Source organism: Ixodes scapularis, unplaced genomic scaffold (genome assembly GCF_016920785.2).
Source record: "Ixodes scapularis isolate PalLabHiFi unplaced genomic scaffold, ASM1692078v2 PGA_scaffold12__126_contigs__length_90152505, whole genome shotgun sequence".
In the NCBI taxonomy this organism is placed as follows: Eukaryota; Metazoa; Arthropoda; class Arachnida; order Ixodida; family Ixodidae; genus Ixodes; species Ixodes scapularis.
In genome coordinates this window covers 87965517-87989975 of record NW_024609838.1, presented here as the reverse complement: position 1 = coordinate 87989975, position 24459 = coordinate 87965517, and the positions used below count along the sequence as shown (strand labels likewise).

General features: G+C 43.3%; 1 protein-coding gene across 1 annotated transcript in view; it reads right to left on the bottom strand.

The window, feature by feature from the left end:
* LOC8034788 (gamma-aminobutyric acid type B receptor subunit 2) overlaps positions 1-24459 on the bottom strand; it is a 329601-nt gene that overhangs the window by 27594 nt on the left and 277548 nt on the right. The window contains exon 13 of the mRNA XM_042289254.1: positions 4935-5045. Within this exon, the coding sequence (XP_042145188.1) occupies positions 4935-5045 (111 nt within the window). The remainder of the gene's footprint in view (positions 1-4934; positions 5046-24459) is intronic.

The following is a 24459-nucleotide window of genomic DNA, read 5'->3' as shown; positions in this document are numbered from 1 at the left end:
GCTTGAAGATCAAGTAAAGTTCTTGCTGGACAAAGTTGACGATCTTGAGAACAGAGGCTGCAGAAACAATCTTATCATTCACGGCGTGAAAGAACTACCCGCAGAAACTTCAGAAAATTTAACCAACCTTATCACAAACGAAATATCCAAAAACCCGCCTCGGTACCAGTGTGACTGGAATCGAGCGTGGTTCATCGAATAGGCGGACTTTCGGAAGGAAAAATTCGGCCTGTCATTGTCAGATTTCTTGATTATCGCAAAAAAATATGGTCTCGAACAACTGCGCGAAGCTGAAAGGCTCAAATCTGTACCATTACAGAAGATTTCTCGCTTAAAGTTCGTGAGGCCAGAAGAAAACTGTGGAATAGTGCGGCTAATGAACGTGACCAAAATCACGAAGTCAAGCTTCGTTACGATAAGATGGTTATTGACTTACATTTGTGACGAAAAAAGGGCGGAAGACTTGACATCAAAGCAATTAAGAAACAATGACCAAAAGCATTGGACGTCAGTGGGTTTAGGTTGCTTGACGTAAATTGCCGTTGTGTGGTCAACAAATCTCTTGAACTCGAACATATTATCGCTGTCAACTCGCCGGACGTTGTTTGCTTAACTGAAACTTGGCTTAACAATAACATTTTTGATTGTGAATTTGTTCCTAATGATTTCATCGTAATTAAAAAAAAAAAAACGAGATACTAGAGGAGGTGGAGTGGCCATACTGTATAGGAAAACATTACCAATCGTGAAACTAGACGACATCTCCGGTGTCGAGGGCGTATTCTGTAAAGCGACGATAAATGGGACAACGTATCTCCTTGGAGTCGTGTATACGCCTCCGAATTCGCCCATTTCTGTTCTTCAAAAACTAAAAGCTTATCTCGAGCAGTATATAACGAGTAAAACCAGAGTTCTTTGTGCGGAGACTTCAACTTACCAAACATAGATTGGCTTGATTATTTTCCAGGCAGTGTTGACTTCGAACATAACGAAGAATTGCTAGACCTAGCTTTTATATTTGACTTATCTCAAGAAGTGTTTCACAAGAGTGTACGGGAACTCGCAGTCTATTTTAGATATTGTTTTTATTGGAAATTCCGTAGCAAAGTTATCTTCTTGTGAAGTGGTTGAGGAAATTTCTGACCACAATGTTGTACTACTATCGCTCTCAAACGAGGTTCTCAAAGATGACACTAAGATTCCCAATGTGCTGGACTTAGCTCACGCTGATGATACATCAATCTTAGACACCCTTGATTTACAGTTTGATGAGTTTTTCTTACTTCCATCCGATTCCTGTTCTGATGTTAACCAATTGTGGCTTAGGTTTAAGAATATTGTGAACCATTGTATTAAAATGTGTGTGGCAGTACGAACTATAAAGCGAAGCCGTAACAATCCATGGATCTCACGTGAATCCATTCATTTAAAACGTCGACTGCGACGTTTAAAAGCGAAATGTAAAACCCATATAAATCAGTCCCTAAAAGACAACGTTAAATATCTTTCCGACAAGTTAAAAGAACAAATGAGGGCAGATAAACACAAGTTTTTTAACAACTCTCTTTCCAACTTTATAAAATCGTCGCCTAGAAAGTTTTGGAATCATATCTTACCAAGCACTACAAACAGAAATGCGTTTACAATTGATGGCCTGTTTGAAACAGACTCTAGGAAAAGAGCTGATCATTTCAGCACACAGTTTAAATCTGTGTTCACACGTGATGATGACATCGCGACCCCTTTTAGCCAAGTTTGACCACTTACCAGCCCTTGAGAATGTGCGTGTGACTGAACAGGGAATTTTTAACTTACTCTTAAACATAGACCCACGGAAGTCTAGTGGATCAGATGGCTTGCCCAACGCGTTTCTAAAACGATATCCAGAGTTTGTGTCGGAATATCTAGCCATTATATTAAACAGGTCACTAAATGAAGACGACGTGCCGATTGATAGGAGGATGGCAAGAGTTAAACCGATACATAAAACCGGAAACAAAGAGCTGATTATTAATTATAGACCTATCTCCTTAACTTTGACTTAAAACGAAAGAAACACACAACAGGACGAAACAGACTAGACAGCTTTCGATTTGCAACGACAGACTACACAGCTTTCGACTTGCAGCGACAGAAAATCTGTCGAGTCGAAAGCTGTGTAGTCTGTTTCGTCCTATTGTGTGTTTCTTTCGTTTTAAGTCAATTTAGATCACCAACAGACTCAACTCTTTAATTAACTCCTTAACTTGTTTTGTCTGTAAACTCTTTGTACACATTAATATTAAACACATTTTTGAATTTCTTGATACACATAACGTACTGTCGAGCAGCCAACATGGCTTCAGACGAGGATTTTCCACAACGACTCAATCGCTTGAGACAGTTCATGACCTTACCTCCGCCCTGAACAAGAAAAGTCAGGTAGATATCATCTTTACCGATTTCGCGAAAGCGTTCGATAAAGTATCGCATGCAAAGCTCCTAAAAAATTGAATTCCTACTTAAAAATAAACAAGTTGTTGGTTGGATCCAAGGCTTACCTAACAAACCGTTACCAATATGTAGAATTTATTAATGAGGGTTCTTCCCTGCTTTCAGTAGACTCCGGCGTCCCCCAGGGATCGGTATTGCGCCTTTGTTGTTCTTGCTATTTATCAACGATATTCCCGATAAGATTCTGTCAAAATACGTCTTTATGCCGACAATTGTGTGATGTATAACGACGTTAAGAGTGTTGATGAACAAATTAAGCTTAATGATGATTTGAACAAGATTTTGAAATGATGTGACACATGGCAAGTGTGCATAAATTATGAGAAAAGTGTTTGTATGACCGTCACTAATAAAAAAAAGCCACTTTCATTCTCCTATCACATGAACGAACATATCCTAAGAGAAGTTACTGAATTCAAACATCGATGGGTCTCTGGATCAGTTCCGATCTTAGATGGGATAAACAGATCAATTTAATTTGCTCTAACGCCCTCCGTAGATTATTTTTTCTCAGACGAACACTAAAATCAGCCACTTTAAATACTCGACTCCTGGCGTACAAGACTCTTATCTTAGAATATGCAAAGATTATTTGGGACCCATTTACTCAGGTAAAAATTAATCGCATAAAGGGAATACAAAATAAAGCTGTCAGATTCATTTTTAACGCCTATAGGAAGGCGCCCATTTCCGAGCTTAGCAAACAGCTTGGGCTTGTCTCGGTTCAAGAACGAAACCGTGTATGCAGACTCAATTTTTTATTTCAATTAATTAAGGGACAATATAAAATTAACGTTGACGAATACATCACTTTCTCGACTGGTTACGCCACCCGAGGAAGAACCCCACTTACCATTACACCTTACTAACCGCGCATCAACAGTTTTGAATTCTCCTTTTTTCCTCGAGCGATTGTAGAATAGAATGGGCTTCCTTACGAAATTGTTAACCAAGACTCTGTAAGTGCATTTGTTTCCGCTTTCTGTTCTGAATGAGTAACCCTTTGGTTCTTTTTCGCTTCGTTTTATGTTACTTTCCACCCTGCTATGATCCCTGATAGGGATCTGCCGTATTTGTAAATAAATAATATAAAATAAATAAATAAAACAGGGGTATGGGTTCGGCATCTTTCGAGAGTAGAGAAATGATTAGTAAAATAAAATTTGAACAAAGACCAGCTGAAAATGAGGATACACGGTGGACAGCGAAAGTGTACAGGTATCTATATTTATATGAAAAGTCTAAACACTAAGTGGACAAACCGAACCCGTTAGCTGAGATCTAAATACATTCAACGAGATGGAGCCGATCAGAGCATATCAGTATAAAAGGGAGTAAAGGAAACTGAGAGGTAATTGTGGGAAGAGAGAATGCAGGGGAAATCAGCCTTTAAAAATATACATGGCACAAAACACGAAATAAAGAAGGAACCGCTATATGATAAATTATTGGGGAGCTCACTGCTGTTTGAAGCTTGAACGGGGGTGCTAAGAACGAAAACATATAGGGCTAAATTCCAGAAAATCGACACTCTATGCGATGTATGCAACCGCGAAAGGAAAACTATTGAACATGTAATTTTAAGGTGCATGGGGCTTTCTTCCCACCCTCTTGCGGGGATGACTACGGATTTGGGGGGGGGGGGGGGGGGGGGGGGCGAGGGGTACTGGGAATCGCAGACGTGGATAGAAGAATTTATAGGGAAAGAATTACGTTAACTAGGGGGAGACTGGAAGCTTGGTAAAAAATATCTGGGGAGGTGTGTAAAATACAGGTAAAAATAAGCAATGGAAACACTTTAAAGGGGGAGGGTGGGGTTGTGCTAGAACAAAAAATTATACAAATTTTAATATAGAAAAGGTGACGAAATGTTAGGCTAGGTGGCGCAAGCTGCCGCCCGTTACCATCCATCCAGGTCCCGATGGTAAAATTAGGGAGGGGAGTACTTAGCTTCTCCCGTTGGTACAGCATAATCATTGGAGCCCGACCTTCCTTCATTTCCAAATCGATGAAAGAAAGAGGCACACTATTGATTATAAACGAATTGAGGGAAAGTTTTCATACGTTTATAGAGGAACTTCTAAAGCCACTGACACAATGCTAATACGTCATACAAAAGACAGTCCGTAGATGCTGTCTGATGTATTCCTTGTAGGATGGTCCTGTCGCATTGGTCATACAAAAACTGTCTGCAGTCATTTTCTAAGCATACATGCCTGAGCCGTGTTCGCAGATAACACTGTCGTCGTTTCTGCGGAGAACACCGTGTCTTTTGTGTGACGCATGAGCAGTGACTGAAGTGACTGTGACTGAAGAGTGCAAGAATAGAAAGAAATACGGCAAACAAAGGAACGCAATGCCGTAATTCGTGGTTCACGTTTCCACTTTCTCCTCCCGAGGTGTCTCTAGCACGATTTGCACGGGAAGCGCGTGGGACGCACCATGAGCAGGCCCTTGTAGGCGTAGATGGAGCCCAGAAAGATGGTCATCTTCTGGCTCTGGCAGAATTCCATCTCGGGAATCACCGACACGTCCTCGTTGCCGTGGGACGCCTGGAATCGAGAACGAGAAGTATTCGTAAGCATACGGAAGAACGTCGTCTCAACTTTCAGCTATTGCTGTACAGCGGTGTAGCTAGTGTTGTAGGCGTTACCAAAAAAAAAGAAAGAAGTAACGAAGTAAGCTACTCGTTACTTGCAAATATGAGGAACGCTTCACCGACCTCCGTTACCTCAAAATAAAAGGAACACGTTACCGTTACCGTTACCGTTACCGATAAAAATAAACGCACGTTACTTTTTTCAATTATGCATTAGCACATTTTGCTGTTTTGGCGATCCAGGTATGCGTAAGCGCCATATTTCAAGAAACCTTAGGTGCATGCAGAAACTGAACATAAATACCCTATCTTTTTTCACGGTTTCACCTAAATGCACACTAAAAAAAAAAAGCAAAAAACGCAAAAAAAAGGCACGTGGCTTGGCGCCTAAAACGCAGAAAAATTGAAATGTAATTCTTTTAACACTTGGGAACAAGAAGGAGCGAGTAACGAAACTACGTTGTCCGTTACTTGAAAGAAGTAACGTTTTCCGTTATTGTTTTGAGGAAGTAACGAGTACGTTTTACGTTACCCCAAAAAGTAACCCGTTACTGGTAACGTCCTCACTTGGAACGCGTTACCGCCAGCACTGGGTGTAACTAAACTTCGTTTCAGCATCACCTGGCTTCGGAAAACACTACGACCCCATCAATCCGATCACAGCGATGCATCCAAGTACGTCACTGCTTTCCATTGCCTTGGACTGTATGACTCTGCGTGAGCAGCTACGTACGCGTGTTCTTATTTATTCTGATTTTTTTTTCTCGCTGAGCCGCAGTTGAGGTTCGTCTGAAGAGAAATAACGCAAAACGTATCTACCACGTAAGAAAATCAAACAAACAAAAAAAAAACATCAATCCGCTTTTCGTTTAACGTTCACTCTTAACCAAAACAGACAGTTTAAGTAGATCGCCCTGACACCTTCGGAAACGATATCCGATACCGATACGAAACATGTACGAAGCCATCAGCGGAGAATGGGGTATTGTTTTCGGAGTCGTCGGAACGATTTACTAAAAAACCCTGTTATAGCACTAGCAGTCGGGACCAGATTATAAGTTTTTAGAACTAACTGGTTTTCAAAGATTTAGGCTAATTCCGGTAATTTCCATTAAGGAATTGGCGGCCAAACAAGTCTACGAATACTAAATGGTGTCTTCTTCAGGGAACGGGCATCATTGTGTCATTAAATATTTCCGAAAAAATGCTTATAACTTTTTAGCCAGATACCAAGAAGCTCTGACACTTAGGCACATGTCCCGGTCATCTCGCGCTGTATTTGGGCGGCGATGCGTAATGCACTTTAATGACGAAAAAAAACAAAAAAACTGAAAGAGGTGCACGGTTATTGTTTACCGTATCTTTAGTTTGCCCTTGATTTCCGTTTTGTGATGTCACAACTATGTAACTATGTAATTGTCCTGATCGCCGCGATCCTTGTAGGGGTATAGCAGTGGACCGTGGTTAAGGCAGACGTCTTTTCTGCTTTAACTCGCTCAGCAGCCGACCAGTACACGAAAATTCGCCACAGCGGAAAATTGTAACGCCGCCACACACAAAAAAAGAAAAAAAGTTATTGGGTTGTGTGTATGTTTATACAGCCTAGAACTTGGTCTGCCTCAACGGGCGACGAGGCTCCCAGCTGTAGATGAGAAATGTAGCCAGTGCGGTTCAACCGCTAGTCTGGGGTCTTTAGCGTGCAGCACGCAGCAGTGATACACGACCGCACGCCGGTGCGATGCTCATCCAGATCGAAACGGGCAGGGGTGGGGATTGAACCTCTTATTCCTGGGTTCTGCAGCGCGAGCTTTCGCTCTACTTGCTCCGAGCTGGTGTGCGCCGCAACAACAGTGACACCTGAGTAGGCGCCAGGACCGGCAAAAACCGGTCACATACGTGATATTACACAGAAACTCCTGTGGTCTATTTTGTTGCCCCAGTTCGGAGACATGTCCTATGCACGGGCAAAGCAAAATGCCACAGTAAAAAAAAAAAAAAAAAAAAAAATTGAAGAATTGTTTTTGGCATTATAGCCGCAATTTTAATTGAGCGGAATATTTATTTATAAATTTATTCAGTTATTTGTTGAATATAGGCAACCTACAATGCTGTTTGGTTTGGCGCCATCTAGCGACTGAAGCAAGAAATATTGGGTACCCCTGGGAGTGGCGGCTGCATTGTTCAAACGTGAGCTTTTACTCTGGTGGCGCCGCTTAGCCTAGTGTCTGAAGCAAGAAACACTGGGCAGGCCAGGAAGCCGCGATCGCGTAACGTGCCAGTAGAGCGGAAGCTACGGCCCTGGCGGGCCAATCGGAACGTGACTGCGTGTCACCGGAGCGCGCCGCAACTCCGAAGAAGTATCAGGCTTTTCGCTGCGTCATGCTCCAATATGTGTGCGTTGCGCTCGTGTACGTCGCGCATTTCGAAGCCTTCGGCACGCAATGTGGGGCTTATAGTTCACCCTTTGCCAAGTTACAACGAGAGAGGGTATAACCGTGCCCTCTCACCCTGCTTGCGCCGCCTGGCCGTTGCCGGCTGGCTACACCTTCAGAACCCGAAAACGTTATAGGTAGGGTTCGGAGTTTTCGGTTTAAACCGATAAAAACCGATAAAAGTACGCCAAATCCATTTTCGGAAATTCGGTATTAACCGAAAAAGGTCAGCATTTAGGTTCGGCGTTTTCAGTTTAAACCGATAAAAACGGATAAAGATACGCCGAATTCATTTTCTAAAATTCTGTTTTAACCGAAAGTGGTCAGTTTTTTTATGGCCGTGTCGAGATGGGCGGGGGGAGGGGAGAGAGGGCGTTGGAAGGTTCGACAGTGTGTGACCGCTTCGTGATAGGCCTTGGGTTGTCCTTCGCGGGACATCTGTGTCCTTTCTGTGATCGGGCTTGGTGTGCCAAGCTCTTGTTTCTAAAAACAAAACGTTCGGGTGCTTCATCTCCTCAGCCTGCCAGTGTCAACGTTGAGAGGGCATTCTCAAAGCCCAGGGTCATTAACAGCAAAGAATAAGCGTGGATCAACGAGGAGAACATGGGAAAGTGCATGTGTGTTTACTATAATAAGATCACGTGATCCTGATGTACAGAAGATGAAGTTCCATGTTTTTTTAACACTGACTTGTTTGTATTTATATATATATATATATATATATATATATATTACAGTTGCACACATCTGTTAAATAAAGTGTCAATGTTTTCTTTCAACGTATCTGTGCCGTTATTCTTTGAGTGATCAGAAATATCATATGATCCAGTGTCCGATGGTGTTTCTTTAATATTCACCGAAAAGCACGGGTAAACGTTTGTGGGCATAAATATACACCGAAAAAAAACCGAAAATTGAACTTTAAAATAAACACCGAAAAAAGTACGCCAAATTTGGAAAAAAAAACCCGAAAACACGGAACACTAGTTATAGGGGATGAAGGCAGGCATAAAAACGTGCAGTGAAATTGTGACAAAAATAATAATAAAACGGAAATGGCAAAAATGGTTAGTGATAGGACTTTGAAAGAGGTTAGAGTCAGTGATGGTAGCAATCAAACCGAGGAGGTGATTTCGCTCTTGTGCTGTGCGAGGAAGTAGAGATGAGTGAAATGCTCTCGGTAATGAACTTGGTACTCCAACTTTATCCTTATGATTCACGCGGGGTGAGATGTAAACGGGGTGAGCTATCATATAATCGTGCAAAATGGGATTCTAAAAATTAATTTGATGAAATGCACGCAGAGCTGAAATTTTAGAGCGCATAATGAGAGAGAGAGAGAGAGAGAGAGAGAGAGAGAGATTGTAAATATAAGCGAATTTTGATTGATGTGACAATTGCAGTGCGTTGATAGTTCGATGGAATGACACGAGCTGATTGGTTTAGTATCGGCTCTAATCCAGGGACGAGGGTGTCCTGACCGGGATCCCAGATGGAAGCCGCATATTTAGATTTAGCCTGAATAATCTTTTGTCGAAAACCAACTTAAATAAAACGGGTGGCAATGAGAAATGACGCTTTAGACAGCCCAACATGCAGTTAGCACAAAAAGTCACATACTGGATGTCGGGTTTATATGAAAGATCAGAAGTTACTTAAACACAAAGATATTTTGAGATGATACTTGTTCCATAGAGTTTCCATCCAGATGGCAACACGGGCTTTTATTTCATATTCAGGACACTCTCGTGAGTTTACATTTATTAATACTTCATTCGCTACAAGCATAGAGCTACTATAATGTACGCTAGAGGTTCAACTGGCATTAGTGTCTATGCGACTTCCGGGAGGCAAATTGAAGCAGACAGCAACCAGTCTACTTTTGCGGTGCTTCTGTGCATTCCTATGGGAAAACGCGCGTGCATTTTGTCTCTTCGCCGGAAAATAACACAGAACACTTTAGTTATTTGGGTCGTACCGAACAATTACTAAAACAATTACACTGTAAAAGTGTAATTGTTTTAGTAAGCGCATTTTTCATCATCAGTGAAAGATATTTAACTTAGCTACATTTCAGTCCCAAACGTGTGTTCCGCAGCAGGTTTGTAAAAACAAGCGACGATTGAAAGCAAAATTACAATCGAAACGAATATAGAGTGTGTTGAAGGCTCGCCAGCATTCTGATGACGCTTGTATATTGATAATAAGCCAGTCCTGTCACTATATGAAAATGTTCCCGTCGTGCATGAGTGGATAAAAACCTTCAAAACGTAGAGAATAAAGTCCGTAGGCTATGAAAGGTGTCTCTTCGTATTGTTTTCTTTGCCGGCCAGCTTTTATCGCGTACTTGTTCTCAAAGATATCGAGCGCGCGAGTGATATTTTGAACGTAGAACAAGCAGCTTCGCTCAGGGCAGAAAGAATAAAGCGGTACTTACTTATTTAATATCGGAGTAGATTACGTGGCCTTCAATTTATTTTGATCGTCTGCGAGTTACTGATCCAGTGTTACTGCGTAGTTCTTGCCGCCGCTCTTGGTTTTCCACATGTCCTTCGTTCGTTTGGCACGTATATCCCCCATGCTGGAGATCGCCGACGCCGCGTTCGTGTTAACAGTGTCCGACAGTGTGCATAAATACACGTTAGAAGCCATATTGTTGTAGCCATATTTTAATTATTGTATTCCCCAACCAGGGAGATTTCTCTCAAATGTTTAGTTTCAACGTTAGAAGCCGTTTTAGCACCGTTTTTAATACAAGGAATTCGAAAGAAAAATGCCGTAACTGACCAATTCTTTCGTCGGCCTGACTGCGAAATGTTCCAAGCTACATAGTACGTACGAATTATTTGGAATATTTGCTCTTATGATCGAGCGGAGGGAGAAAATGCACTCACTTTTTCCCATAGCTTTTTCCCTTACCGGGAGTCAGTTTTCGACTGGTTGCTGTCTGCTTCAATTTGCGTCAGCACACTAGCGCCACTTGAACCTCTAGCGTACATTATAATAATTCTATGGCTACAAGAGACAGAGTTGATATAGGATTGAAGTGCAGACGCATCAGAAGTATATTTCGGTAAACTACATCGGTGAAGGAAGAGAGATAGATGAAGAAATAGGGAGGTCATTAATATGAATTTAAAAAAAAAACGTAACGGACCTAAACTGACCTTCGATGACCACCAGAATTGACCGGCACATGTGGAGACACGCTATTATTGACTGCAACGAATTTCGAAAGGTTAGTCAGAGAAGTTAGACTTAGCTACAAGAACAAACAAAATGCGATCACCGAAACGTGGCGTGGCACGATAAAAATGTAGCGGATAAAGAATCAAAACTCTATTCAAACTGCGAGTTGGGTTATTTGGTGCTCATGCATGGTGGTGAATACGCCTAAGAAACATGGACAAAAAAAATGAAGCACACAGGACCAGGCGTACAAGTTTCGTATAAGCCTCGTCCTGTGTGCTTCTTTCTTTGTCATATTTTTTAGGCATATTCACCACCATGCAAGCAAAACTCCAACAAGTAAACTAGCACACTGTTTTCTGTCCATCCCCTTGAGATACGGCAATTTTTTTTTTGTTTTGTTTTTAGAATTTTTTCAAGGTTGTCATATTAAGAATCTTCAAATATAAACGGAATGCGTAAAAAAAAATGAATAATTGCTTTAAATATGTTAACGTCTTGGGGATTCGGTGATGTACGAGCTTATAATTACGTCAAAAAGGCACCAAAAAAACAAATAAAATTACCACAGTCTAGAAGGAGGAAAATAGTCGTATTTATAAATATAAATATTTCTTTTTTTGCAGTCCCTGCAAGATTTTTCGCTAGAATTAAAAAAAAAAATTCGTTTTCCGGCTTTTCCTGCATACTTGAACCCCGTCGGTGAGTATTTTTTTCTTAAATTATTAAGAGCACCTTATTAGGTTCTGAAACTTTGGGAATAATCAATCAAACTGTCCTGCTACTTCGGCGAAAGTTTTTGTCGGAAATACACGGAATAAAAATAGCGGCGGTGCAAAAAAGAAATATCTTGAGTAAACTGGTGTTCTGCACGCGTGGAGCACTGACGAGAACGCGTTATTCAAAATACAGAAAGCGACGTGAGCCATTTTTGAGAAGTGCGAAGCGCGTGCAGAGGCTAAACTGTGAAGTAGCAACAGGCAACCCGCGGAACTGACTAATTTAAAACACGAGATCAGAGGCCGATTTGAGCAGGGGAGGAGGGCGGGGGAAAGGGGGGGGGGGGGAAAGAGGAGGGGGGAGGGGGGGGGGGGCGACCGCCCTTCCCTGAGCCTTCCTAATCGCTCATTCACACTGGAAGCGGATCTGCGTTCGCAAAGCGGTTGCGAACGCGGTTGTATAAAGATCCAGTACAATTGCACGCGCACTCGCTGACATCAAGTGCGCGTGCAATTGTACTGGATCTTTATACAACCGCGTGCACAAGCACTTTGCGAATGCGGATCCGCTTCCAGTGGGAATGAGCGGTAAAAGCGACTTATATATACTATATAAAAAAAAAGGCAAGGAAATTTTTTTTAAAGAAATGCTTAGTTTTCGGTGAATTGGAAATTATTGTAACAGCAGAATAGGTTTGGTAATGCTTCGCCGGTGATGTCACATCCGTCCATTACGTCAGATTCCTGCAACCCCCCACACACACACGCACACACATACACCATACTCAGTTTCAGTATAGGTCCGAATCAAGCAGCGTCAAAGCTGCAAAGTCACTGCGCTCATTGTTTAGGGGGGTTTCCTCTCATACCAATGACGCTCAGAAAAAAAAAAAAAAAAAACCGTTTGCAAAGCTTTTTTTTTAAACCTCACTGCGACTAAAATATTTAAAATACCACACAAGGAGGGTCACCTTAACTCTATTTTATTGCCGCCTCGTTGCCTTCGACGGAAAAGCTCCGTCCTAAAGATAACCAAGTGGCGAGTTCGAATCTCGGCCGATGTGTCCGCAATATGACGAATGCACCGTGTTGCCGAGCTTTCGGTTGCACGTGAAAAGATCCCCAGTTAGCAAATATTGATCCTCAATCCTCCGGTGGCGCGTGCCTGGCGCACTACGTTGGTTTGGCACGTAAAAGACCCCAAAATTGACTTTCGCTTAAGTTCCTTATATGTCAGACTGCTGGTGGAGGGCACGAACACATACAACCACAAACCTGTATTAAAAGCGCAAGTAACTGAGCCTTCCCTGTAAGTAACTAATTTCACGACTACAGAGAACTCCGAGAAACATGACGAGCCTCGGTTTTGACGCAAGTCAATTGGTCCCACCGGCTGGTAGCGTCCTTTTCGTTCAGACGTAAGGCGAAACAAAGTAGAGTGCAGCTAATAATTTAAATAAAAAAAAAAAAAAAAAAACAGTACGTCAATATGGAACTAAACTACAGGAAACATTGCGCAAATAGGCTGAATCGCGACAATCAATGGGGTCCACAGCCTGTTCTGTCTTCTTTTTATTTATGCTAAATTTAAACGCGCGCACAAAACAAACTAAAACAGAAATATAAATAAAAAAAAAAGAGAAATATACGCGAGGACAAAACTATGACGGATGTTATGTGTGCAGAGCAAACACAGAAAGTAGCGAGCCAACGAGTGGGCAAGCAGAGACGGTGGCCCGGGGATCCGTGCGCTGTATGAATGCAGCCGGCGGCAAGAACGGCGGACCGAGGGACTAAATTTACACAGCGATCACGGCGGAACCGGGGCTGAGCCGACGAGCCGTGAAGGCGTCATTGACGCAGCTGGAGGATGCCGTCAAGTCAGGAGGTCAACTAATATAAAAAAAAAAAAAACAAATCATAGCGAAACAGCTAGAGAGACGTCAGTTCACATAGGGGCACACTCTTTTTACCTGCTCAAATGGTGAGATTTAGAGAATCAGTCGGATGTACAACCCCGAACGATATGAAATACCCATTCGGATAAAATCATCACCCAAGTAACATTGATATGTTGTAAATATGTTGCGAGAATGTTCCGAATGTTGTGGGAGTGTTGTGAGATTTTGCGCAACAGTCCCCAATATGGTTCTCACACAGCAGTGATTGGCACGACAAACACGCAGCGTTACGCTACCGTTTCGAACGCCACGCTGCCTGGGGAACTGTGTATTAAAAGTCGGAAAAGGCTGAAGGTACGACGTTTGCTAGGCGGCATAATTTAAATGTTGAGCAACTGCAGCACGCGACATGTTGCTTAAGCAACGTGGTATCAGTGTAGTACAGACGCGAAAATCGCTACGTTGTGTAGTGAACTGTTTCCAATATATTTCTGACGCAACATTGATCGGAACAACAAGGCACAGCGTTAGGCTACTGTTTCGAATTTCACGCTGCCTAAGAAACCGTGTGCTTAAGGTAAGAAAAGGTTGAAGGTACAACGTTTGCTACGCGGCATAATTTAAATGTTGCGCAACTCCAGCGCGCGACATGTTGCTTAAGCAACGTGGTATCAGTGTAGTACAGACGTGAAAATCGCAACGTTGTGTAGTGAACTGTTACCAATCTGTTTCTGACGCAACATTGATTGGCACGACAAAGGCACAGCGTTAGGCTACTGTTTCGAATTCCATGCTGCCTAGGAAACCGTGTCCTAAAAGTCGGAAAAAGGTTGAAGGTACAACGTTTGCTACGCAGCGTAATTTAAATGTAGCGCGACTTCAGCGCACGACATGTTTCTTATGCAACGTGGTATTACTCTAGTACAGACCCAGACATCGCAACGTTGTGTAGTGAACTGTCTCCATTGTTTCTGATGCAGCTTTGATCGACACGACAAAGACACAGCTTAAATCCGCTCCTTCACACTGGCGTTCGAAACGCAACTGCTTAGCGGATCCACCCGTTTTCGTCATCGAATCGCGAGCAATTGCACTGAATCTTTAAGCAAACGCGTCCGCAAACGCGACTCAACCGCCGGTGTGGATGGGCCTGCACTGCTTCGAGCTCCATGTTGCCTAGGAAACCGTGTACCAAAGTTACTATAGAACCACTCTGTTAGGATGCGATGCACCCAGGTCGGGACGTGCTATACTTCGTTTCAGCTTCGGTCCGAGCGCGGCTGATGTTATGAGCCGAAGGGCCAATCAAACAGCGAAAGAGGCACAACGTCATGGCGTCCTCTCTGCAGCTGATAGGGCCAGCCGGTATTCGCCGTCTCTCTGTCGGCTAATCCTATCAAGCGCAGACAGCACGCCATGACGCGCCGCTTTTTGCGCTGTTTGATTGGCCCTTCCGCTCATAACGTCGGCCGCGCTCGGACCGAAGCTGAAACGAAGCAGACCTGAAATCACCGCTGAGGCAAGGTTGTATAAAAACAATATTAATTGTGCTGCAAAACCTTGAAGCTAAAGATATTAGAAAAGATCACGCGCACGTCATTCGGTACTAAACTCTATTAGAATTTACAAGAAAAAAAGCTTTTTGTTTGTTCTTACGCAAAAATATGCTTTCTGCAAGCTGAAGGTGACCACAGTAAAAAAAAGAAGAAAAAAAAAAAGAAGATTAAGAGTGGCGCTATTGTCGTATTTAGCTTAAAGCCCCTTGATAAAGGTGTTTTCCCAAGTACCGCCAACCATTGTTGTGGAAATGCGCAAGACACGTGCCACGAGCGGGTGCGCCGCCGCCATTCGCTTCCAAGGGCCGCTCATTTCAGTGCTGCGCCGCCATTTGCTTCCAAGGGCCGCTCGAGACCTGGGCCACGTGCCCTCGCGCATTTGGCTCTACTTGCAAAGACAAACGAAAACATATCGAGGGGCTTTAATTTAGCTCGGTCTCGGTGGACGCCAGGGGCCCAGATTTCAGCGGCGAGTTTCCCATCTGAGTGTTCTTGCAACATTGCCGTGTAGTAAAATTCGGAAAATGGCTGAAGGTACAACGCTCGCTAGTCCATTCGCTACCAAAGCTGGCGCATCCCCGGTCGCGCCTGCAGAGACCTAATTGCCAAAGCCGGCGAGTCGCCGGGCTGTACACATTTGTGGTTTCAAATTTAACTAGTGGATGGCGCGCTATAACTACTTACACTTGCAGAGTTTGGATATATTACCACCGCACGGGTTATGGGTCTTTTCTGATAATTCGTGCACGTTTACCATGGCGACATGGGGGAGAACGCCACAGCCAAAAATATCTCCATCTCTATCAACCCACGGCCGCAGATGACAACAGGAGATTGGTCGTTGTATTCAATTTTCAAGCAATGATTTCACATGTCCAACAAACTTTCACCATATCGAATACTCTGTCGTCCATCTCCGACGCCATACTTGCCAGCGAATTGCAACGTCGCAACCGGTTTGCAGTGCGCGCGGCACCCCGGTTTGAAAACATTTGAGGGAAAGGGCACTGCAGCATTGCCACAATTTACTGTTCGAGGCTAAGCTGAAGTGATGATGATGATAGCATTTATTCCACTTGCAAACGTGGGTTCCGTCTGCCATAGTATGAAGCGGCTTCTCTCTCCGCTTGAGACTCTATAAGATACGCTAGATGGACAATAGACTACTTCCATAAAGCCCTGCATGCAACACGGCGCGCGTTGCACTCTGGGAACTAGTTGGCCAGGGAGAAAAGTGCCATGGTTTCGGTTTCGATCGACACGTCGACAAGAAATTATACACAAAGCGTGGACTAGAAATGGCCGTTATTTTATGTTTTCTGGTCCCAAGAGCGTCATTTGTGGTCTGTAAACTAGCTTAAATGGCCAGACCTCGAAGCTTTAGCACAAGCCCGATACGTATAGCTTGTTTTACGCATGCTTGTTGTATTTTTGTACTTGAGCATTTCTGTTAGCGTTTCGAGGTATGTGGACTAGCCAGTGCTGGGAATCTCGACGCTGCGAAGCTCGGGGATCTTGCTTGTGTGCGAATCAACAAGATAGACACCAGTAAGTAGGTATACATCGAGCTCGCACCTTTACATTAGTGTTGTTGATCAGGAAGTTTGTTTGTTTTGTGCGTCCATAGACGAAATATAACTTTTTGCCGATTACTGTTTTTCTTAATACGCCTGAGTACGCGAGGTAAAACTAGGAGGCACCATTGAAAAGCTCCATTTAAACACACTTCTCATCGCTTATCTGTACTGCCCCGCAGCACTGCACGAATTCGTGAAGTCCCCACCTACTTGCATTTCACTAATATTCAACATCGCGCATACGCATAAAGTTACCCTGCCAATCATATAGGCACATTCGCACATACAAACCGTTTTCAGAAAGCAAAAATCGAGCACTTGTGTGAAGAATGTCGCACCATTCGGTGGAAGTGCGCCGGATGGACGAAATTATTCAAAGCGCATTTGACGGTTGCTAATGGCCGTAATATTTGTTATGTGTTTGCTTTCTTCCTCACTGCGTATGCCGAGATAATTTCAGACACATCGTTCAGGCACAGATCTTGGTCGTCAGTAAAAAGTCGTCCAAAAAGGCTTAGCGAGGGGTAGGGGACGCTTGTTCGGGCCCCCATTGTAGCTAGCCAATCTCTGCGTTTGCGAAAACTTAATCTTATATCAGCATAAAATTTGAGTGTGAGATATGTGATGACACGAGGAAGACATCATAGTAACTTTTGTGCAGTAGTGAGGTCGAATTTATTGCGTTTCCTTAAAAGTTAATGCGCCAACGCTGGCTCAACTTTGCTACCCTTATAGTAACAAGAAGCGGACGTTTGGCAGACAAAATACGTGTAGGGCTCAAGGTGACCAAATTTCAGTTGTAGGTTACTGACACTAGACTGGATTACTGACACGAGCTCAAAGATGCACTCGTGGGGTGAGGTGACAAGCCACGTCTTACTACTTTAGCATACGCATGCACAATGTCCGGTGTTTCGGGAACCAAGGAAAGTGCCCCGGTCTTTGTTTTTGTGTCGCTCAAGAATGAGTGTATTGTACATTCGTGAAAAGTCGGATAGTCGAAAACGCAAGCAGCGCGTTCGTTCGGTCGCGCCGAGTTAGCATGATATGAAGCTGCTCAGTCGAAACCAAAACTGAGTGGCCAACTAGTTCCCAGAGCGCGCTGCGTGGTATTTCGCCGCGATGGGGCGCGTCGGTTTTGGAAGAAGTCCATTTGGTCATTGCAGGACAACTGGAAACTTGATAATGGTTACACGGACTCAAGCTTGCACGACGTTGATTCATATCAAACCAGAAATGACATCCGTAATAAATATGTTGAGAACGTGTTCCTGCGTAAATTTTTAGTCGCCAGTTGAAAGAGCCACCGTCTTTTGAAGGTTATTTCACAAGGAGCTATCTTGCGGCGAAAATAATTTTGACGCCTCACAGCAGAGACGTAGCCACCTTCCGTTTTTAATAACTGGTTGATAATGATGCACACAGCTAGCCGGCTCCAATTCTGGTGTGCCAGCAAAGGTGGAAAGCGGGGCGAGAGGGAGCGAAATTCGCAAAGCTCGGGGGCACCCGCATGCAGACAAAGCCAAGCACCACCGGCCGCCCGTTATCAGCGTTGCCAGATATCAGAATTCTCAACACGCGATGTAAATGTTAACACAAATACTACAGAATAAAAATTAAATGAAAGAGTAAGTAAATAAAATGGGTTTGTGTGTCAGAAGAAGCACTTTTTTAATTTTTTCGTGGAAAATAAAAATGCTTTTAAACACTTTGAAATGTGCTGAATACGAAACAGCGTACCGCGCAGGATCACGTGATAGTTCGACCGACCCTCATTGGGCGAGAGCCGCTTCGACGCCTCGGCGCGCGCGTCTTTTTCTGGGTCGGCTAGAAACCAACGCTCCCGCAAAAACGCGCGCCCGCGCGCAGGAAATGACGTCAGTTTGAAGCCGACGCGCCTGAATCGCAAGCAAAAACGCGCATCCGGTCTGCGCTTCAGCCGATTTCGACAACTTGCGGAGTTGCAAAGTTTGCCGGATCGGAAACATTTAGACACATCTGTGTCGTAATATTTGACGTGTGGTCTTCCTAGGCGTTACTGAAGAGGACGGCATTGTTTTTTCAAAACCAAAAATGAAGCGGAGTTGCCCTTTCGGAAAATGCCCCTCGCGCCCTTCCTCTTCTCACCCTATCCCAAGAGTCACGTGACGTCAGGGGCTTGTTTTGTGTCGGCTTTTCTTGTGCGGATAATCCTCAAAAAGCGCAGAATGAGCGGCTAGCTGCGAGCGCGACAACGACCTTGAGACTTCCAGGCGGGGCCGTACCCAGGGGGAGGGTTTCGGGGTTCGAACCCCCCCCCCCCCTCCCGAAATATATTCGAGCCCCCCCCCCCCCCCCCCCTTTCACTGTCGGCTGGGGAAGGGAGGAGGAGGAAAGAGGCCCGGGGTGGCGTCGATTTCACCAAAGTCACTGGATCGGGAAACTTAGTGGGGGACCCGCTAAAGTTCCAGCGATGCTGTTAGGGGTGCACGTCTGCCTGCATATACAACACAGCACTCCTTACTATTACTGGGCGCGTTAAGTCAGCGCTCCTTTACTCCTACTCCGACGCTCCGAGTTTCATACTCCGAGCGCAGCAACTAAACGGCGCATAGCGTACAGGAGCGCGACACACCGAGGCTGCGTTCCAAACCTATACTCGAATGGATCCGAGTTACCCTGGCGGATTATGTCACGCGACATCAAAAATAGAGAAACGCTGGACGCGGGTAGGTCTTCGATAACCACTTTTACCCTAGAGTTAGATCGAGTAAGTTGTGGAACACGGCCAGAAACTATATCACTCTCAGAAAAAAAGGAGCCAAATGAGCAAAAAAGGGTTCTTTTCGCTAAACAAGAACCGATTTCGGGGAAGATCCTTTAGAAGCGTGCTTTCTCAACCAAAAGCACCCCTCGCAAAGTAAAAAAAGAAATGCAGAGCTAGTTTTAGGCCTGGAGAGAGCGAAAAGGGTTCTTGTTGCAGCCAGGAAAGAGATAAAGCGATCTTTGGAAAAAGGAGGTCACTTAAGTCTTCTACCGGATAGAGGGACACAATGACCAGGCTCGAAAGGCTTTGCACGCGAGAAATTGGGTGCGCCATTCTGTGGAAACAAAGCTGCCCGTGCGAGCTGTCAAGTCCTTGAAAGCTTAGAGAGGTGGAATGTTGTAGTTATTTACCAAGTCGCGTTGTGTTATTCACCAAACCGAGATAATCTTCGCCTCGGACCACAGATGAAACAGGCTTCGATGCCTTTGACTCCCGGGCCACCTGCTTCAGCGGTTTGAACACTGGCGTTCGTTTGCAAGCGTAACTGCTCGCCGTGTTTTATTTAGTAAGAAATGTTAGTATAAAGCTACTCTTAGGTACTCATTTGTATAAACCAAACGGGTCATTGAATTAAAGTTTATTTGAAGAAATCTGTACCTCCGGAAATCGATTGTGTAGTTTATTTCCCCCAACCCCCAAAAAATGCATACAAATTTTCAAAGGTGCAAAACTTCGATGAATGAGCAACACACACAAAAAAGTGCATGTTGCGATGAATGAGTGATACGGTGATTAAGCGGCGTCGTGTTTTTTTAGTAACAAAAGCTATTTTTTAACTTGCTTTCGTGTTTAAACAATATACGTATAACTGCGCGTATGAATGAAAAAAAAATAGAACAGAGGAACGTTTTTTGGGTTTTTTTTGTTTTAGTATAGAATGCAGTTGTCCTAGCTTGTGGTCATGAGTCATGACACCACTCGTCTCCCAATACGGCGCCTCTGATTGTTTCGCGGCACGCGTCGAGCCGCAAAAATAGAGTTGGGACCCATCCGCGAGGGGCATCAAAAATCCTGCTGCGCGGAAGGTTCAAGTGATGTGTTGCAGTCATCTTTATCTTCAAAAATTAATCAGTCTGTAAATGGTGGTTTTTCGATTTCAAGGAGCAGTTATGTCTAGAAGGATACCCCGAAATAATCCCATAGGCATATTCTATAAGTGCGTTTTGAGTGAAGCAAAACTAAACTTCGATATGCTGTGCGTTCAAATTTATGTGCAGTGTAAGAAATGAGTGCTCCGTCCGCCGTTGAACCCCGCTCGCTACTTTGAGGTCGCCCACCAAGAGTTAGGAGAATGGGATGGCATGAGGAAAAAAAAACAACACAGAAACGTGGTCGTTGCTGTTCTCGTGGTTTTCGCGAGCAATATGGCATGATAGGATGCAGAACAAATGGCCTCGGACGAAATGGCCCTGGACGAAACGGCCCCGGACAAAATGGTCCCAAGTGCAATCCCGGAGAGAATGGTCCCAAGTGATTTTTAGACACTCATCTTTTAATAAGGTGCTACTCTGAAGTTCTGTTAAGTACATTCAATGCTCTTATAATGCAACTTTTGTAGAGACTATAAAAAAAAAAAGAAGCTCAATATAGACACGACAATGTTGGAGAAACACACACACAGGGCAGGCACCTGTCTCGTGTGTGTTTTTCTTCGACTTTGTACCGTTTATTTTGCATTCTTTTTCATTATGCCGATCAGCCAACTAGCCCAACAATCTATTTTACTGCTTGATACAACTCTTTCCGATCTCCCGCTCGAAGCTTTAAATTGATGCCGTACAGTTACATTTTGTGAACTTGATGTTTTACTTTAAAGGAGTTCCCTCTTCTAGCTCTGTTGAAAAGAGCTACAAGAAGACGTTTTGAGTGCAGCCAAACGTAGCACACATTTACAACTAGTTTCTTTGTGTAATGAAATGTTTATTTCACAAAAAAATTTATTGAATTATACGAATATTTATCTTTTTATATGTTGGGATTGTACCAATTAAAGCTAATAAAAATAAGGAGCAAGAAAAAATACGAAAAAAATTTATTTGAACCATTTTGTCCGAGTTTTCTATTCGAACAATTTTGTCCGGGGCCATTTTTCCGTTTTTTGGGCTGGTTCTATGTTTTCGATTCCCATTTCTAGTGTAAAAGGGATAAGCGCCGCCTGCACGCCCAGCATTTGCGTGACGTGGCGCTTAACTGAGCGAATATTTGTTCAGAAATGGCAATCGACGGTTCGGAGGTGGCTCCGATTGGAAGAAAAATTCTTTGTCAGCGACATCAATTCGCTCTCTCTGATTGATCGAGTTCCAAAATAGGCTCGATTATCATTCAATCTTGTTTCCAGGCTCTCTATTTTGATAAATTCCTATAAAAAACACGTCACTGACCGGACACTGAATCATCGAATCTAGGTGCGTTGTCGTACTGCCGGCACAAAAGTCGCTCAGCCACCAAATAGGCAACCACGCGTTGCTCAACACAGTGTGTTGATTGTTTCCGTTGCCGGAAGGTGTCACGCCGAATCGAGAATTTCGCTCTTGTTTATTTTGTGTTTATTTTTGGCAAGAGAGTGAACTGCCAACAATTTTACCGGCGGCTGACGGACATGCTTGGTGACGTGATCGCCGTGTTTCCTGGCAGACAAGGACGGAAAAGCGATGACATCTGCATATTATCTTCGTCAGCGAACCATGGTTCAGGCAGCTCAATGGCACCCCAGAAGATAAGCCGTAATGTGTTCAAAAGCGACGTTTCGGGGGCTAATCTGCTCACCACTAGGCTGACAGTTCGTTGGGAACGTCATGCTCGTTTGACCAGTGAACCTTCTGCCTTGCACCATGTGATCACAACCGCAGAGAAAGGTGTCAGGTGATAAAAACCAGGCGACTAATTGGTCCGGCAAGCACGTAGCTTCCACCGCGCTGTCAGCTTAGCGGTGAACAGGAATGGGTCGCTGAAGGTCACTAGAGCCAACAGGATCTAGTTTCGTTGCTCGAGGGAGTGCCACACTCGCTCGTACGAGTGGCGGATCGGAACAATGTTTGACCTCCTCTCCCTTTGGGTTTGAAGCTCTAGAAGGAAGTACCTTCCTCTCTTTCCTCTTAGCCATCACTTGCAACATGTCAGCGGACATGAGCACATGGACGATTGGAGACGTCTGCTGGTGGCTTTTTGAAAACGAACTGCAATCGGCCTGTTCATCATTTCAAGGTAAAACTTCTAATCAGGCAATATTTATAATTTATCTTGAAAATTGCTATAAGTACAGTAGTGCTCAAAATGGCCGGAAATTGTTTGATGCATAGGCAGAATAAGTAGGACAGGGGGCGGCTTCTTATTAATTAAGCTACTTGTCGTTTGAAATTTGTTTTTATGCTATTTTAACTTGGAGTTGTCCAAACAAGCACGTTGCAAAAAAAACAACAACATTATTTTACAGTCTTGTATGTTGAACTACACAAGAAAAAAACGTTTTTGAAGCGAACACTGATTTCATTACTACAATACTGACTATATATAATATGACAAAATGCTGAGTTCAAGCTTTCCGCCAGAAAGATCTCAAGAACAGAACTTCGAATTTACAGCGCGAATGAAATGAGCAATGATATCTCTTCGTAAATGTGAAAACGTATGTTACCGGGCTTTAATTAGCTAATGTATCCGTATTTATGGCCCCAATAAACGTGAGCGAATAGGTGCTGTAAACGTTTTTGTTTTTTGACCGGCCAGGGACATGGCACTCTGAGAGCCAATCACTGCAATTTACGGCACCGCTCAACTAATGAGGATGCCGAACATTTGGTTAGACCCAAAGATGCTGTCTGCGACATCAGGGAATGCAAAACGTCCCGCTTGCTTTGCTTAATGTAACAGCGCAGATTGCATTTCTTGGTCTAAACGTATGTTCTGCGTCGTCATTTGCTGAGCGGACTTCGCAGGTTGCAACGATTGGCTCTCGGAGTGGTGTGCGGTAATCAACAGGCGCGAACTTTTTGTGCATTTTGTGTTTGCACAAATGTGGATGTATGTTTGATAAAAATAACTGTTATACTGGGTCTTATATTCAGTGCTGCAACTATTATGTAAATAGCTTACATGCGTAAACGGCGCATCAACGTAACAAATTGTTTTTGTTTTAGGGATTCGTTGATACTCACAAATGTGAAGACGCCGTGAGTGCTCGCCGTCGTGTTTTGCTCATGAACGAAGAGATAACTAAAGCGCCCCTGAACGTCGACTTGATACAAGACCGCATGATGCGGACGTTTCAGTCTTGCCAAGAATGGATCCTCAGCGATGCTGGAGCCCTCACAGTCCTTGAGGAATTTCCGGCAATGACGATTCCCGGAATGGTAACTCAATATTATCTTCTTTATATTTAGTCTTAAAGTTTCGAGATTTTTACAGGTCATCAGGACTTCAAAAGTGTTTACACCCGTTTTATCGCCTGTGAATGAGATAAGGGCTTTTGATACGTGCTAAATTAAATAATTTTACCTCGTAATAAGGCTAGGCAATCAATTAGTTAACATTCCGATTAATTAACTATTGTTTTACTCTGAATCAAGTGAGTTTAACAGGCATATTGGTTGGATTTAGAGTTACGAAAAGTCTTATAAACAAAAAAGGAAAAAGAATATTCATTTAATTCTTTTTTTGTGTTTATAACACAATTGTCTCTCATGGCTACTTAAGGGTTTTATATGATTATTATCTAGAGTGGTTTTGAAGTTTAAATAATAACGTACAAATATTTTATTTTAAATGTTTTTCATGCTTTTCTTGTGTATGAGCACAACGGCAAGTTGATATTTGAACTTGTTATTGTACAAATATGTACATATATTTTATTTTAAATGTTAGCCATGCCTTACTTCTGTATGAGGCACAATGACAAGTTGTTATGTACTAAGCCTTATAAGACGTAGTAAAAACTTGTCAAAGAAAAAATCGGTTGTTCTATGCCTTTTCTGGACACAATATCTTTCCTCGAGATCAGCGCGACCTATAAATTGATTAACTAGTCAATATAAAAGAAAACGTAAATCGAAATTATTTTAATTGACGCCAAGCCCTACTCCACTATAGTGACAGTAAGTGGTCATTTAGTTAATATATATATATATATATATATATATATATATATATATATATATATATATATATATATATATATATATACGTGTGTGT